Source organism: Theropithecus gelada, chromosome 20, assembly GCF_003255815.1.
Source record: "Theropithecus gelada isolate Dixy chromosome 20, Tgel_1.0, whole genome shotgun sequence".
Lineage (NCBI taxonomy): Eukaryota > Metazoa > Chordata > Mammalia > Primates > Cercopithecidae > Theropithecus > Theropithecus gelada.
This window is the reverse complement of record NC_037688.1, coordinates 25,117,825-25,131,416: the sequence shown is the minus strand read 5'-3', so window position 1 is coordinate 25,131,416 and position 13,592 is coordinate 25,117,825. Positions and strand designations below refer to the sequence as shown.

Below are 13,592 nucleotides of genomic sequence, written 5' to 3'. Positions count from 1 at the left end.
ACAATTCAAAGGCCTAATGTTAGGGCAGAAAGTCATACCATTGTCTGAAAGAGTTTACTTAGTTTCCCTACAATGAGTTTCCCAGGACCATGTGAAATCCAATTTTGTATCAATAAGAAATGTATACTCAACAATAAAATTATAAGAAAGTCCAGCCTGGGCAACATGATGAAACCCCATCTCTACAAAAAATACAAAAATTAGCTGGGCATGGTGGCGCATGCCTTTAGTCCCAGCTACTTAGGAGACTGAAATGGGAGAATTGCTTGAGCCCAGGAGGTCCAGGCTGCAGTGAGCCAAGATCATGCCGCTGCACTCAAGCCTGGGCAACAGAGTGAGACCCTGTCTCAAATAAATAAATAAATAAATAAATAAATAAATAAATAAGTAAAATAATAAGAAAATACAGACCAGCTCATTTGAAGGAATATTTCTTGTTTCTTGCCAACTAAGCCCCAAATAAATTGTATTAGCTTTCTATTGCTAATACAGTTGTAAAGTTGGGGCACCTGGAAAAATAATTCTCAACCTGGAAATTTTGTGTTGAGGAGGAAGGGGCGGTGAAACCATCAACTGAAGAAAACTAAAGCTGGAAGTAACTGATAAAATCATAGACTGTCATTCAATAAACAATAAAAGAACTCGTCATACATCCTGCCAACACAAAAGAGTTACATAAATATTGACTAATAAACAAATATATCCTGCCAGTGCACACTCTGGGCCAACATCCAAAAGGTTAAAGGGCAGCTGATTTAAAGTTAGATTCTGTGGAAAAGAACAGAGAAGGAAGGTCTTACCTAATTTCTCCAGAGTTTGTAGTGTGTATACAGCAAAGAGCCTATAATCTGTATCTTTCCTTACAACAGGATTAAGTCTCAAATCCAGTTCTTTGAGAAAGGGTAACGGTTGTAGACGGGACACTTCCACTAATGAAGGAATGTTGTTATAATATAAATTCAGGTCTTGTAGTGAACATAAATACTGGATTCCCTACAAGGAAAACATCACATTATGAAATGGCATATTTGTAAAGACTAGGAACCTCATAGATAAAGGTGGAAATATATGTTACTTTCCATCCTTAAACATGTTATCTGAGTCCCCAGTGAGAAAGGCAGGGCTGGAACTCCCACTTAACTTGTCTGAAAATAAGACCACTGTAGTCCATGATCACTGGGTGTTCCATACATTAAATAATTCACATATATAATACATTTCCTTCTTTACAAAATCTGACATTCAAATATCTGCAGTCAATTCTCCACTGCTGTTGGCTCTCCAATTATTCTCCCAATGCAATCCAATCCTTCACAGTGGTTTCCCAGTGGCCAAGCCACATTAGCATTCTCTCACTTTTGTCCCAACCCCTCTCCTGATGCCACAAGCACCTTAATTTACAAGAAGGGAGGTAAGCAAAAAAGCTGGTTCTAGGGGAAAGGGGCATAGTTAAAAAAAAAAAAAGTGTGTGTGTGTGTGTGTGTGTGTGTGTGTTGTGTTGTGTTCTTATATCTCAGTGCCTCACTTATATGGTCAAAGGACTATTTAGGGAAACAAAACAATGCTATCTCCAAGTCCTCCCTCCTGGACCAGTCTAGGCTTCCTCTTGTCTTTGTTTTCCTCTTCAGAGTTCCTGCTACCACACAAGCTTCCCATTTAATCAGTCAGATCTCCTTTGCAGAAATGTTCTTCCTTGTTCAGTTCTCCTTCTGTGGATTTAACAACCCCACCCTCTACCTAACTGGCAACACTACAATCAGGACTGGCAAACTTGAGAGGAAAAGCCACAATTTTCTTCCTCTGTTGAAACCTGCTATTGAAAAGATTTATTTCATCTTTATGTATTTAGCTAGTTAGCTGCTTTTGCCCAATACTAAGTTTCAGGACAATTTCAAAACATGTACATATATGTATAATCGCGTACTTTTTTTTTTTTTTTTGAGACAGCATACCACTCTATTGCCCAGGCTGGCGTGGGCGTGATCACAGCTCACCGCAGCCCTGACTTCCTGGGCTCAAGTGATCCTCTCGCTTCAGCCCCTGAGTAGCTGGGAATACAGGCATGTGCCACCACACCTGGCTAACTATTTTTTTATTTTTAGTAGAGACAACATCTCACTATGTTGCCCAGGCTGGTCTTGAACTCCTGAGCTCAAGCAATTCTCTTGCCTTGGCCTCCCAAAGTGTTGGGATTACAGGCATGAGCCACTATGCCTGGTTAATCATATACTTTTAATAGTAAAAATTAAAAAAAAAAAAGTAAAAATGCTTTTCATAAAAGGAATTCTGTCACTGATAATTATTTCAGAAAGGTGAAATTATTTTCCATCATGTATTTATAAAATGATGTTTTTATTCTCCTCTCATTTAAAATTATCATTTTCTCATTGCAAGAAATTTAGAAAATTCAAAGACACAAAACATTCCCAACACAACCCTGTTTATACTTTGATGAATTTCTTTCTTTTTTTTTTTTTTTTCCTCCAATTCCATTAACTTCCATATTGTTAATGGGTCAGTGGTGAGGAATAGCTATCAGTGCCCTTGGCCTCACTCTCAGGGCAGTGCACCATTAGGACTGTCTTTCATTGTCTAATGGCCCAGCTCAACTTTTTTTTTTTTTTTTTTTTCCTGAGACAGAATCTTGCTCTGTCACCCAGGCTGGAGTGTAGTGGCACGAACATGGCTCACTGCAGCCTTGAACTCCTGGGGCAAGGGATCCTCCTGCTTCAGTCTCCCAAATAGCTGGGATTATAGGCATGCACCACCAACTATGGTTTTTGTTTGTTTGTTTGTTTTTGTTTTGTAGAGACAGGGTCTTGCTCTGTTGCCCAGGCTAGTCTCAAACTCCTTGCCTGAAGTGATCCTTCTGCCTCAGCCTCCCAAAGTGCTGGGATTATAGACATAAACCACCACACTTGGCTCAAGGAATCTTTTAAAGTCTCTCAGTGTAAAATTAAGGAAATACGGCTGGGTGTGGTGGCTTACACCTGTAATCCCAGCACTTTGGGAGGCCAAGAAGGGTGGATCACGAGGTCAGGAGATCGAGACCATCCTGGCTGAGATCGAGACCATCCTGGCTAACACGGTGAAACCCCGTCTCCACTAAAAATACAAAAAAAAAAAAAAAAATTAGCTGGGCATGGTGGCGGGCACTTGTAGTCCCAGCTACTCAGGAGGCTGAGGCAGGAGAATGGCGTGAACCTGGGAGGCAGAGCTTGCAGTGAGCCAAAATCGTGCCACTGCACTCCAGCCTGGGCAACAGAGTGAGACTCCATCTCAAAAAAAAAAAAAAGAATTAAGGAACACTTTCTTATCCTCTCACTTTCACCAGTTGGCATGAATTTATGTATTCCCCAAAGTTACACTACGAATAATCTAATAATCACAAAACATTTTCTCCCAGGAAAATTAAACAAAGGGATTCAGAACTGTTAAAGATTAATATAAAATCACAGATGCGGCTGGGCGTGGTGGCTCATGCCCGTAATCCCAGCACTTTGGAAGGCTGAGGTGAGCAGATCACCTGAGGTCGTGAGTTCGAGACCAACCTGGCCAACATGGTGAAACCCTGCCTTTACTAAAAATACAAAAATTAGCTGGGTGTGGTGGTGGGCACCTGTAATCTCAGCTACTCAGGAGGCTGAGTCAGGAGAAACTCTTGAACCTAGGAGGCGGAGGTTGCAGTGAGCCGAGATCACACCACTGTATTCCAACCTGGGCGACAGAGACTCTGTCTCAAAAAAATAAATAAATAAAATAAAATCATAGATGCAAAAAATATAGAAAATTAACATTACTGAGTGCTTCCTATATGCCAAGCACTGCACCAGGAGTCTTATATATGTTCTATTTGATTACATGTGTTAACTTGATTTTTTTTTTTTGAGACGGAGTCTCACTCTGTTGCCCAGGCTGGTGTGTAGTGGTACGATCTTGGCTCACTGCAACCTCTGCCTCCCAGGTTCAAGCAATTCTCCTACTTCAGCCTCCCAAGTAGCTGGGACTACAGGAGCTCGCCACCACACCTGGCTAATTTTTGTATTTTTAGTAGAGACGGGGTTTCACCATGTTGGCCAGGCTGGTCTCGAACTCCTGACCTTGTGATCCACCTGCCTGGGCCTCCCAAAGTGCTGAAATTACAGGCATTAGCCACCATGCCCAGCCAACTTGATTTTTTTTTTTTTGAGACGGAGTCCTGCTCTATTGCCCAGGCTGGAGTGCAGTGGCACGATCTCGGCTCACTGCAAGCTCCACCTCCTGGGCTCACGCCATTCTGCCTCAGCCTCCCCAGCAGCTGGGACTACAGGCGCCCACCACCATGCCTGGCTAATTTTTTTGTATTTTTAGTAAAGACAGGGTTTCACCGTGTTAGTCAGGATGGTCTCCATCTCCTGACCTCGTGATCCGCCCACCTCGGCCTCCCAAAGTGCTGGGATTACAAGCGTGAGCCACTGCACTTGGCCGATTTTTAAAAATAGAGATAGGGGTCTCACTATGTTGCTCAGGCTGGTCTTGAACTCCTGGGCTCAAGCAATCTGCCTGCCTCAGCCTTCCAAAGCACTGGGATTACAGGTGTGAGTCACCATGCCTAGCTCTAATTTGATTAATTTTCATAAGTTTTTCACCCAATTTACAGAAGTGGAAAGAAAGGAAGTATTAAAAAAAAATTAAAGCAATGTTCACTTAATTATTTAACCTGAAAAAGAATAAACAAACAAAAGAGGAGACCTAAGCAACTCTGAACTAATACTTTCTTTTTATATTTTATCTTGTCATTTTTCAAATTGGATCCTATCACCTGTGAAAGAACTAATCCTTTCTGAAACTGATAGGCCAAATATAAATGGCTGCTAAAAAATAGTCTAAAGACGTCGTTGAACTTGGAGTTGCTGATGTTAGAGTCCTAGATGGAAATTTAATCTTTTTGGGGCTTTTAATCTTTTAGGCCCTTAGCTAAACCTTGGGATTGGGTCTGGATGTGTTGTTGAACAAACATCCCCTAGGAAGTGCAAAACTGGTAGATGACCCAGGAGATCGGTAACTAATCCTGGATAGCATCTGTGAGTCTTTGTCACCCTCAATCTTGCATAGAAGGGCTTTGCCAAGACAGGTACAGAGCTTGGGCAAAATGGGAACATGTTGAAGAAGCAGTATTTGAGGGTCTACCAAAAGAAAACAAAACTTCCATCTCTGTGTGCACACTTACATTTGTAGAGTTCTTTGTGCGTGTTTGCTAATCCACACGTACACTGTTCATGCTTGGTCCCTCCTGCCTTCCTATACTGTCCTCTGCTCCACCATCCCCTGACTTAAATTTTTCCAAGACTACACCTTCCTTCTCCTCATAGAAAAAACCCACATCAACAACACAGGCCAGTGTTTCTCCATGTATGCTCCATGTACCACTATCATCAGAATCCCCTGAGTATGTCCTGAGCCTACCCTAGACCTACTAAATCAGACCAACTCTCACAGTAGGGACTGAGAATCTGTACTTTTACAAGTGTTCTTCATAATTTTTATACACATTAAAATTTAGGCATTTGCCCTAGACAGTGATATCTTAATATAGTTTTCCCAGAGTATAAAATAAATTCCCCTCCCAATATTTTATAACAATTTAAAATATACTGCAAAGTTGAAATAATTTTATAATAAATAATTAAACTTAGTTGGGAATCATTTACAGGGAAGGTCCGATATTCCCCAGGATGATATGATCTATCTCTTATTTCTTCCCATCAAAAAAATAAATTGGGCAGACCTGGCTGGTCATAGAATATAGAACTTACCTTAAGGCTAGTGATCAAATTCCTTGATAAATCTAAGGATCGGAGATTTTTAAAATTTCTGAAGGCATCACCAATGGAATGGATTTTTCCAGCATAAGATCCCTGCAATGAAAGAGACTCCACCAGTTCTGAAAAGAGATCATCAGTAGATATATTATGATCCCTGCTTGGATAAACAGCAGAGTCAGTGAAAGTAGGCCTTTCTTCCTCCCATATCTCAACTGTGAAAGGCCCTACATCCAAGCCTCATAAGATCAGATCTTCTTTTTAAAAGCAGCAATATGGTCTAATATAGTGACATTGAACGTTAGTTTTATAGAGCCCTTGAATTTTTCTAATTTCCCTGAATGATGTACTAAAAGTCTCCAAAAGTTCTCGAAACAAAATTGCAAAAGATATTCAGCAACCCCACTTCTAGGATTCAGCCCTATGGATAATAGCCACAAAATTTTGGCAGGTTATATAAAATATAGCACAAGGATATCAATTTCAGAGAGGTTTTAAGATAGTAAAAAGAATCAAAAAGAAAGAAATAGAAACCTGTCAAAGGTCCATCAGTAGAAAAATATAACTAGACACCTAAATAATAGTGCATTGATACAAAAGACAATATACTACATCTGTGACCTTGTTCAAGTCACTTAACCTCTCTGTGCATCAGTTTCCTCATCTGTAAAATGGGGGTAACAATGGTACTTAATTCATAAGGTGTTACAAGAATTAAATTAATATATATGTACAAAACATACAACAGTGCCTGGCCACATGGTAAGTGCTACCCACGTGTTAATTACCATAACACAGCCGTTAAAAAGAATGAGGTAGATTTATAGATGCTCACACGGAAAGATCTCTAAGAAATTAAGTGATGGAAAATATGACTTTTTTGCATGTATAACTTTTTAAAGAGAGAATGTATGTGTGTGTGTAGAATATACATATATACATATATACATACACACACACACACACACACACACACATATGAGAGAAGAAGTAGAGAAAAGTCAACTAGACTTCTTTTTTCTGTTTTTCTGAGATGGAGTCTCACTCTTTCGCCCAAGCTGGAGTACAGTGGTGTGATCTCAGCTCACTGCAACCTCCACCTCCAGAGTTCAAGTGATTCTCTTGCCTCAACCTCCCAAGTAGCTGGGAATACAGGTGTGCACCACCACACCCAGCTAATTTTTGTATTTTAGTTAGAAATGGGGTTTCGCCAAGCTGCTCTTGAACTCCTGACCTCAGGTGATTAACCAGTCTCAGCTTCCCAAAGCGCTGGGATTATAGGCATGAGCCACTGAGCCTGGGCATCAACTAGACTACCAAGAGCACTGAAAAGAGAACCTCAAAATTGTCAGTAAGAACTCACTAGCAAGGATGGTAGGCCAAACTGAGAATAGCAACCCAAACTGGAAGAGAGTTCTACAGAATCCAATTTGCAGATAAGTGCCAGGAGACTGCATTGAAATGAGATCTTAAGGTGCTAGAGAAGTCTGGGTCCTATAAACTTTATTTCATTTTATTATTTATTTATTTATTTATTGAGATGGAATCTCACTCTTGTCACCCAGGCTGGAGTGCAATGGTGCGATCTTGGCTCATTGCAACCTCTACCTCCTGGGTTCAAGTGATTCTCCTGCCTCAGCCTCCCAAGTAGGTGGGATTAAGGTGTGCACCACCACGCCTGGCTAATTTTTGTACTTTTAATAGAGACAGGGTTTCACCATGTTGCCCAGGCTGGTCTCGAACTCCTGAACTCAGGTGATCTGCCTGCCTTGGCTTCCCAAAGTGGTGGGATTACAGGTGTGAGCCATCCTGCCCCCATAAATTTTAAAAAGTCATAAACCAAGGATCCCTTTCAGGACAAGACCCATACCAGGGAGAAATTAGTGGGAGTAGAATCTACATTGAATGGAGCAGGGACATAGATGCAAAGGAAATAAAAGGTCCAGATATGAATAGGGGAGGGAAGCAGAGTGGACAGATCTCAGGAAGCATGTAGTATTTTACACTACTTTGTGAACACAACAGAAGAGGGAGATCCAAAACCTTGAAACTAAAAAAGCTATTCTGGCCCATCTTTCCCACCTAAAAGTGTACGAAAACTTAACTGCACTTAAAGAGCCACAGAAAAGGATTATAGTCAAATCTTACATGAGGCTATTATTTTTTAAAAAGGAGCAGAATAATATCCCTAAAATTAAAAGCACTCCAGAAAGATACATCCACAAATGAAAACTGTAACTTAATATTTCAAAACAAGCTTAAAGGCATCATAGCAATGTAGCAGCTCTCAAAGTATGGTCCCTAAACCCCTGGAGGTCCCTGAAACATGTACAGGGGTCCACAAAGTGAAAACTACTTTTAAGAAAGTATTTTCATGATAATATGAAGACACTAATTGCCTTTTTTTTTTTTAACAGTATTAATATTTACACTAACGGTACAAGAGCAACAGCTATTGGCACCTTAAGAATGAATCATGGCTAGGTGTGGTGGCTCATGTCTGTAATCCCAACACTTTGGGAGGCTGAGGCGGGCAGATCACTTGAGGTCGGGAGTTCAAGACCAGCCTGACCAACACGGTGAAACCACGTCTCTACCAAAAATACAAAATTTAGCCAGGCATGGTGGCACATGCCTGTGGTCCCAGCTACTCAGGAGGCTAGGGCAGGAGAATCGCTTGAATCCAAGAGACAGGGGTTGCAGTGAGCCGAGATCGCACCACTACACTCCAGCCTGGGCGACAGAGCGAGACTCTGTCTCAAGAAAAAAAACAAAAACAAAAATTCAGCTTCTAAGCAGAAATTAGAAATCTGAAAAGCTTATAACTGCCACTATGAACTTGACAGCTTCTCAACCCTTGATTTTTCAAATGACATTGATGATGATATTAACAAACATGATTTTTAAACATCATATAATCAAATTTGTCAATATTTGGAAGATCTATGTAACTTGGTGAGTCAATATTTTCAAATGACCAATGCGTAATGTTACAAAATCATGCATGGGTAAAAGATTCATCCATATGTAAGATATACCAGTAGATTTTGAAGTAACAGTACAAAAATTTCATTGATGTTATTTCAGATTCCACATTCAACTAAACTTTAAGAAACTATCACTTATCCTGTTTTCATATTGTATCAAAGAATAATATAAAAAATTCGATGAAAGACTATTAAAATATTCCTTCCTTTTCTAACTACATTTCTGTATGAGGCCAGACTTTTTTCACACAAAAGATTTCAAGCAAAACAATATATCATAACACATTAAATACAGAAGCAGGTATGAGAATCTAGCTGTCTTATTTTAAACAAAACATGAAGGAGGTTTATAAGAATATAAATCAGTGATACTTTCTTCACTGTTTTTTTATTTTGGGAAATATAGTTATTTTTCATAAAAATATTTATATTAACATACAATGTCTATGTTACGTTTACCTATTAATAAATTAAGAAATATTTTAAATTTTTCTCAGTTTTAATTTCTGTATGGTAGATATTAGTAGATACAGTCCACATTAACAAAAGCTCTTTGAGGTCCTCAATAATTTTTTTTTTTTTTGAGACGGAGTTTCACTCTTGTTGCCCAGGCTAGAGTGCAATGGTGCCATCTCAGCTCACCACAACCTCTGCCTCCTGGGTTCAAGCGATTCTCCTGCCTCAGCCTCCCAAGTAGCTGGAATTACAGATATACGCCACCACGTCCAGCTAATTTTGTATTTCTAGTGGAGATAGAGTTTCCCATGTTGGGAACTCCCAACCCCAGGTAACCCACCCTCCTCGGCCTCCCAAAGTGCTGGGATTACAGGCATGAACCACCACACCCAGCCCTCAATAATTTTTTAAGGTGTAAAGGGATCTTGAGACCCAAAAATGTGGGAATTAACTGAAAAATGTAAATTAGACAAATTCAGAAAGATGATTAAAAAGGAAAAAAAAAAAGATTTGAATATAGAGAAGGCAGAATTCAAGAAATAATAAAATTAGGCCGGGTGCAGTGGCTCATGCCTATAATCCCAGAACTTTGGGAGGCAGAGGTGGGCAGACCACCTGAGGCCAGGAGTTCGAGACCAGACTGACCAGCATGGCAAAACCCTGTCTCTACTAAAAATACAAAAAAAATTAGCCGGGCATGGTGGCACATGCCTATAATCCTAGCTACTGAGAAGGCTGAGGCAGGAGAATCACTTGAACCCAGGAGGTGGAGGCTGCAGTGAGCTGAGATCACGCCATTGCACTCCAGCCTGGGCAACAAGAGTGAAACTCCATCTCAAAAAAAAAAAAAAAAAAAAGAAATAATAAAAATTAAAAGGTCATTTTTGAAATGAAGACAAAAGAATGAAAATAAGAGCACAAAAGAACAATAGAATAACTCCACTTCTGGGTATATATCCAAAATAATTGAAAGCAAGGACCTGAACAAATATTTGTACACCAACATCTATAGCAGCATTATTCACAATATCCAAAAGATGAAAACAACCCAAATGCCCATCAACAGATGAATGAATAAACAAAAATGTGGTATATTCACAAGAAGGACTATTACTTAGCCATAAAAAGGAATGATGGGCCTGGCACGGTGGCTCAAGTCTGTAATCCCAGCACTTTGGGAGGCCAAGGCAGGCAGATCATTTGAGGCCAGGAGTTTGAGACAAGCCTGGGCAACATAGCGGGACTCTGTCTCTACAAAAAATTTAAAAAAATTAGCCGAGTGTGGTAGCACAGGCCAGTGGTCCTAGCTACTTGGTAGGCTGAAGTGGGAGGATCACTTGAAACCAGAAATTCAAGGCTACAGTGAGTCATGATGGCACCACTGCACTCCAACCTAGGCAACCAAGTAAGATTACCCTATTTCCAAAAAAAAAAAAAAAGTAGGCAAAAGAAAAACTGGATGCAGTGGCACATACCTGTAGTCCCAGCTACTGGGGAGGCTGAGACAGAAGGATTGCTTGAGCCCATAAGTTCAAGTCCAGCCTGGGCAATATAGCAAGACCCTGTCTCTAAAAAACAGTAAAAATAACCCAAACCAGACACTCCACTAAACAAACATACGAAAAAATGGTCAACATCATACATCATTAGGAAATTACAAATTAAAATGAGATACCACTATAAATTTGTTAGAATGGCCCAAATCTTAAAACTTTGACAATGCTAAATGTTAGGGAGGATGTGGGGCAAAAGGAACTCTCATTCATTGCCAGTGGGAATACAAAATGGTGAAGCTATCTGAGAAGACAATTTGGCAGTTTCTCGCAAAGCTAAACACAATCTTATTATACGATCTAGTAAATCCCCTGGTATTTACTCAAGTGAGTTGAAACTTTATGTCCACCCCCAAACCTGCACATGAATGTTTACAGCAGCTTTCTTCATAATTACCAAAACTTGGGAGCAACCAAGATGTCCTTCAACAGGTAAATGAATAAGCAAGCAATGGTACATCCACAGAGTGGAATATTATTCAGCAATAAAAAGAAATGGGCTATCAACCATGGAAAGACATGGAGGAGCCTTAAATACATATTGCTAAGTGAAAGAAATTAGTTTGAAAGGTTACATACTATATGATTCCAACTATATGACATTCTGAAAAAGGCAACAATAAAAAGATTAGCGGTTGTCAGGAGTTTGGGGTGAGGGAGGGATAAACAGATGGTGGGGCACAGGGGATTTTTAGGTTAGTAAAACCGGTATTATAATGGTGGACACGACTGGCCAGGCGCGGTGGCTCATGCTTATAATCCCAGCACTTTGGGAGGTCGGGGCAGGTGAATTACCTGAGGTTGGGAGTTTGGGACCAGCCTGGCCAACATGGTGAAATCCCGTCTCTATTTTTTTTTTTTTTTTTTTTGAGACGGAGTCTGGCTCTGTGGCCCAGGCTGGAGTGCAGTGGCCAGATCTCAGCTCACTGCAAGCTCCGCCTCCCGGGTTTACGCCATTCTCCTGCCTCAGCCTCCCGAGTAGCTGGGACTACAGGCGCCCGCCATCTCACCCGGCTAGTTTTTTGTATTTTTTTAGTAGAGACGAGGTTTCACCGGGTTAGCCAGGATGGTCTCGATCTCCTGACCTCGTGATCCGCCCGTCTCGGCCTCCCAAAGTGCTGGGATTACAGGCTTGAGCCACCGCGCCCGGCCCCCGTCTCTATTAAAAATTTAAAAATTAGCCAGGCATGGTGGCACGCGCCTGCAGTCCCAGCTACTCGGAAGGTTGAGGCATGAGAATCACTTGAACCCAGGAGGCGGAGGTTGCAGTGAGCTGAGATGATGCCACTGCATTCCAGCCTGGGCAACAGAGCATGACTGTGCCTCAAAAAATAATAAAAAATAATGGTAGACGGCTGGGCGCGGTGGCTCACGCCTGTAATCCCAGCACTCTGGGAGGCTGAGGCGGGCGGATCATGAGGTCAGGAGATCGAGACCACGGTGAAACCCCATCTCTACTAAAAATACAAAAAATTAGCCAGGCACAGTGGTGGGCGCCTGTAGTCCCAGCAACTCGGAAGGCTCAGGCAGGAGAATGGCCTGAACCCAGGAGGCTGAGCTTGCAGTGAGCCGAGATGGCGCCACTGCACTCCAGCCTGGGAGACAGAGCAAGACTGTCTCAAAAAAAATAAAATAAAATTGGTGGACACGACATAATTGTCAAAAACCATAGAATTGTACAACACGAAAAGTGAGCGCTAATGTAAACTATGAACTTTAGTTAATAATAACATCAATATTGGTTCATAAATCGTAATATACCACAATAATGCAAGATATTAAAATTAAGGGAAACGGGGTGGGTGGGGAGAGGTGCAAGGGAGGTAAGGGTATATGAGAACTCTCTGTACTTTATGCCCAATTTCTCTGTAAACCTAAAACTTCTCTAAAAAACAGTCTATTAATTTTTTTAAAAAAAGGAATGAAGTATTGATACATGCTGAAATATGAATGAATAATGAAAATACCATACTAAGTCAAAGAAGCCAGACAGAAAAGGCTACATATTATTTGATTCCAATGATATGAAATACCCAGCAGAGGTAAATCCACAGAGACAGAAAGCAGTTTAGTGGTTGCCAGGAGCCGGGAGTAGTGGGAAATGAGGTGTGACTGCCTAATGGGTTGATGAAAATGTTCTGGAACTATACATATAGTGATGATGCTTGTACAACATTGTAAATGTACAAAATGACCCTGAATTATATATTTTTTAAATGGGGCCGGGAGTGGTGGCTCATGCCTGTAATCCCAGCACTTTGGGAGGCAGAGGCAGGTGGATCACTTGAAGTCCGGAGTTCGAGACCAGCCTGGCCAACATGGTAAAACCCTGTCTCTACTAAAAATACAAAAATTAGCAGGGTATGGTGGCACATGCCTGCAGTCCAACCTACTCGGGATGCTGAGGCAGGAGAATTGCTTGAACCTGGGATAGACGTTACATTGAGCTGAGGTCGGGCCACTGCACTCCAGCCTGAGCAATAGGGCAAGACTCTTGTCTCAAAATAAATAAATAAATAAATAATAAAATGGTGAACTTTATAGTATGTGAATTATATATTTTTAAAATGCAACAAATCAAGTAGTCTCTCTAATGAAAACCATTACATTTACAGCTCATTTGGAAATTGAATTAACCTTTAACTTGTTTATAATGACAATGAATGTTTCTAATAATTAAAACTTTTTTTTTTTTTTGAGATGGAATTTTGCTCTCATTACCCAGACTGGAGTGCAATGGCATGATCTTGGCTCACTGCAACCTCCGCCTTCTGGGTTCAAGCAATTCTTCTGCC

At 40.8% G+C, this 13,592-nt stretch overlaps 1 protein-coding gene across 1 annotated transcript in view; it reads right to left on the bottom strand.

Annotated features, from left to right (window-relative positions):
* LRRC36 (leucine rich repeat containing 36) overlaps window positions 1-13,592 on the bottom strand; it is a 56,524-nt gene that overhangs the window by 38,160 nt on the left and 4,772 nt on the right. Inside the window, exons 2-3 of the mRNA XM_025370727.1 lie at window positions 5,796-5,923; window positions 801-993 (exon numbers count right to left, since the gene is read on the bottom strand). Coding sequence (XP_025226512.1) covers window positions 801-993; window positions 5,796-5,923 — 321 coding nt within the window. The remainder of the gene's footprint in view (window positions 1-800; window positions 994-5,795; window positions 5,924-13,592) is intronic.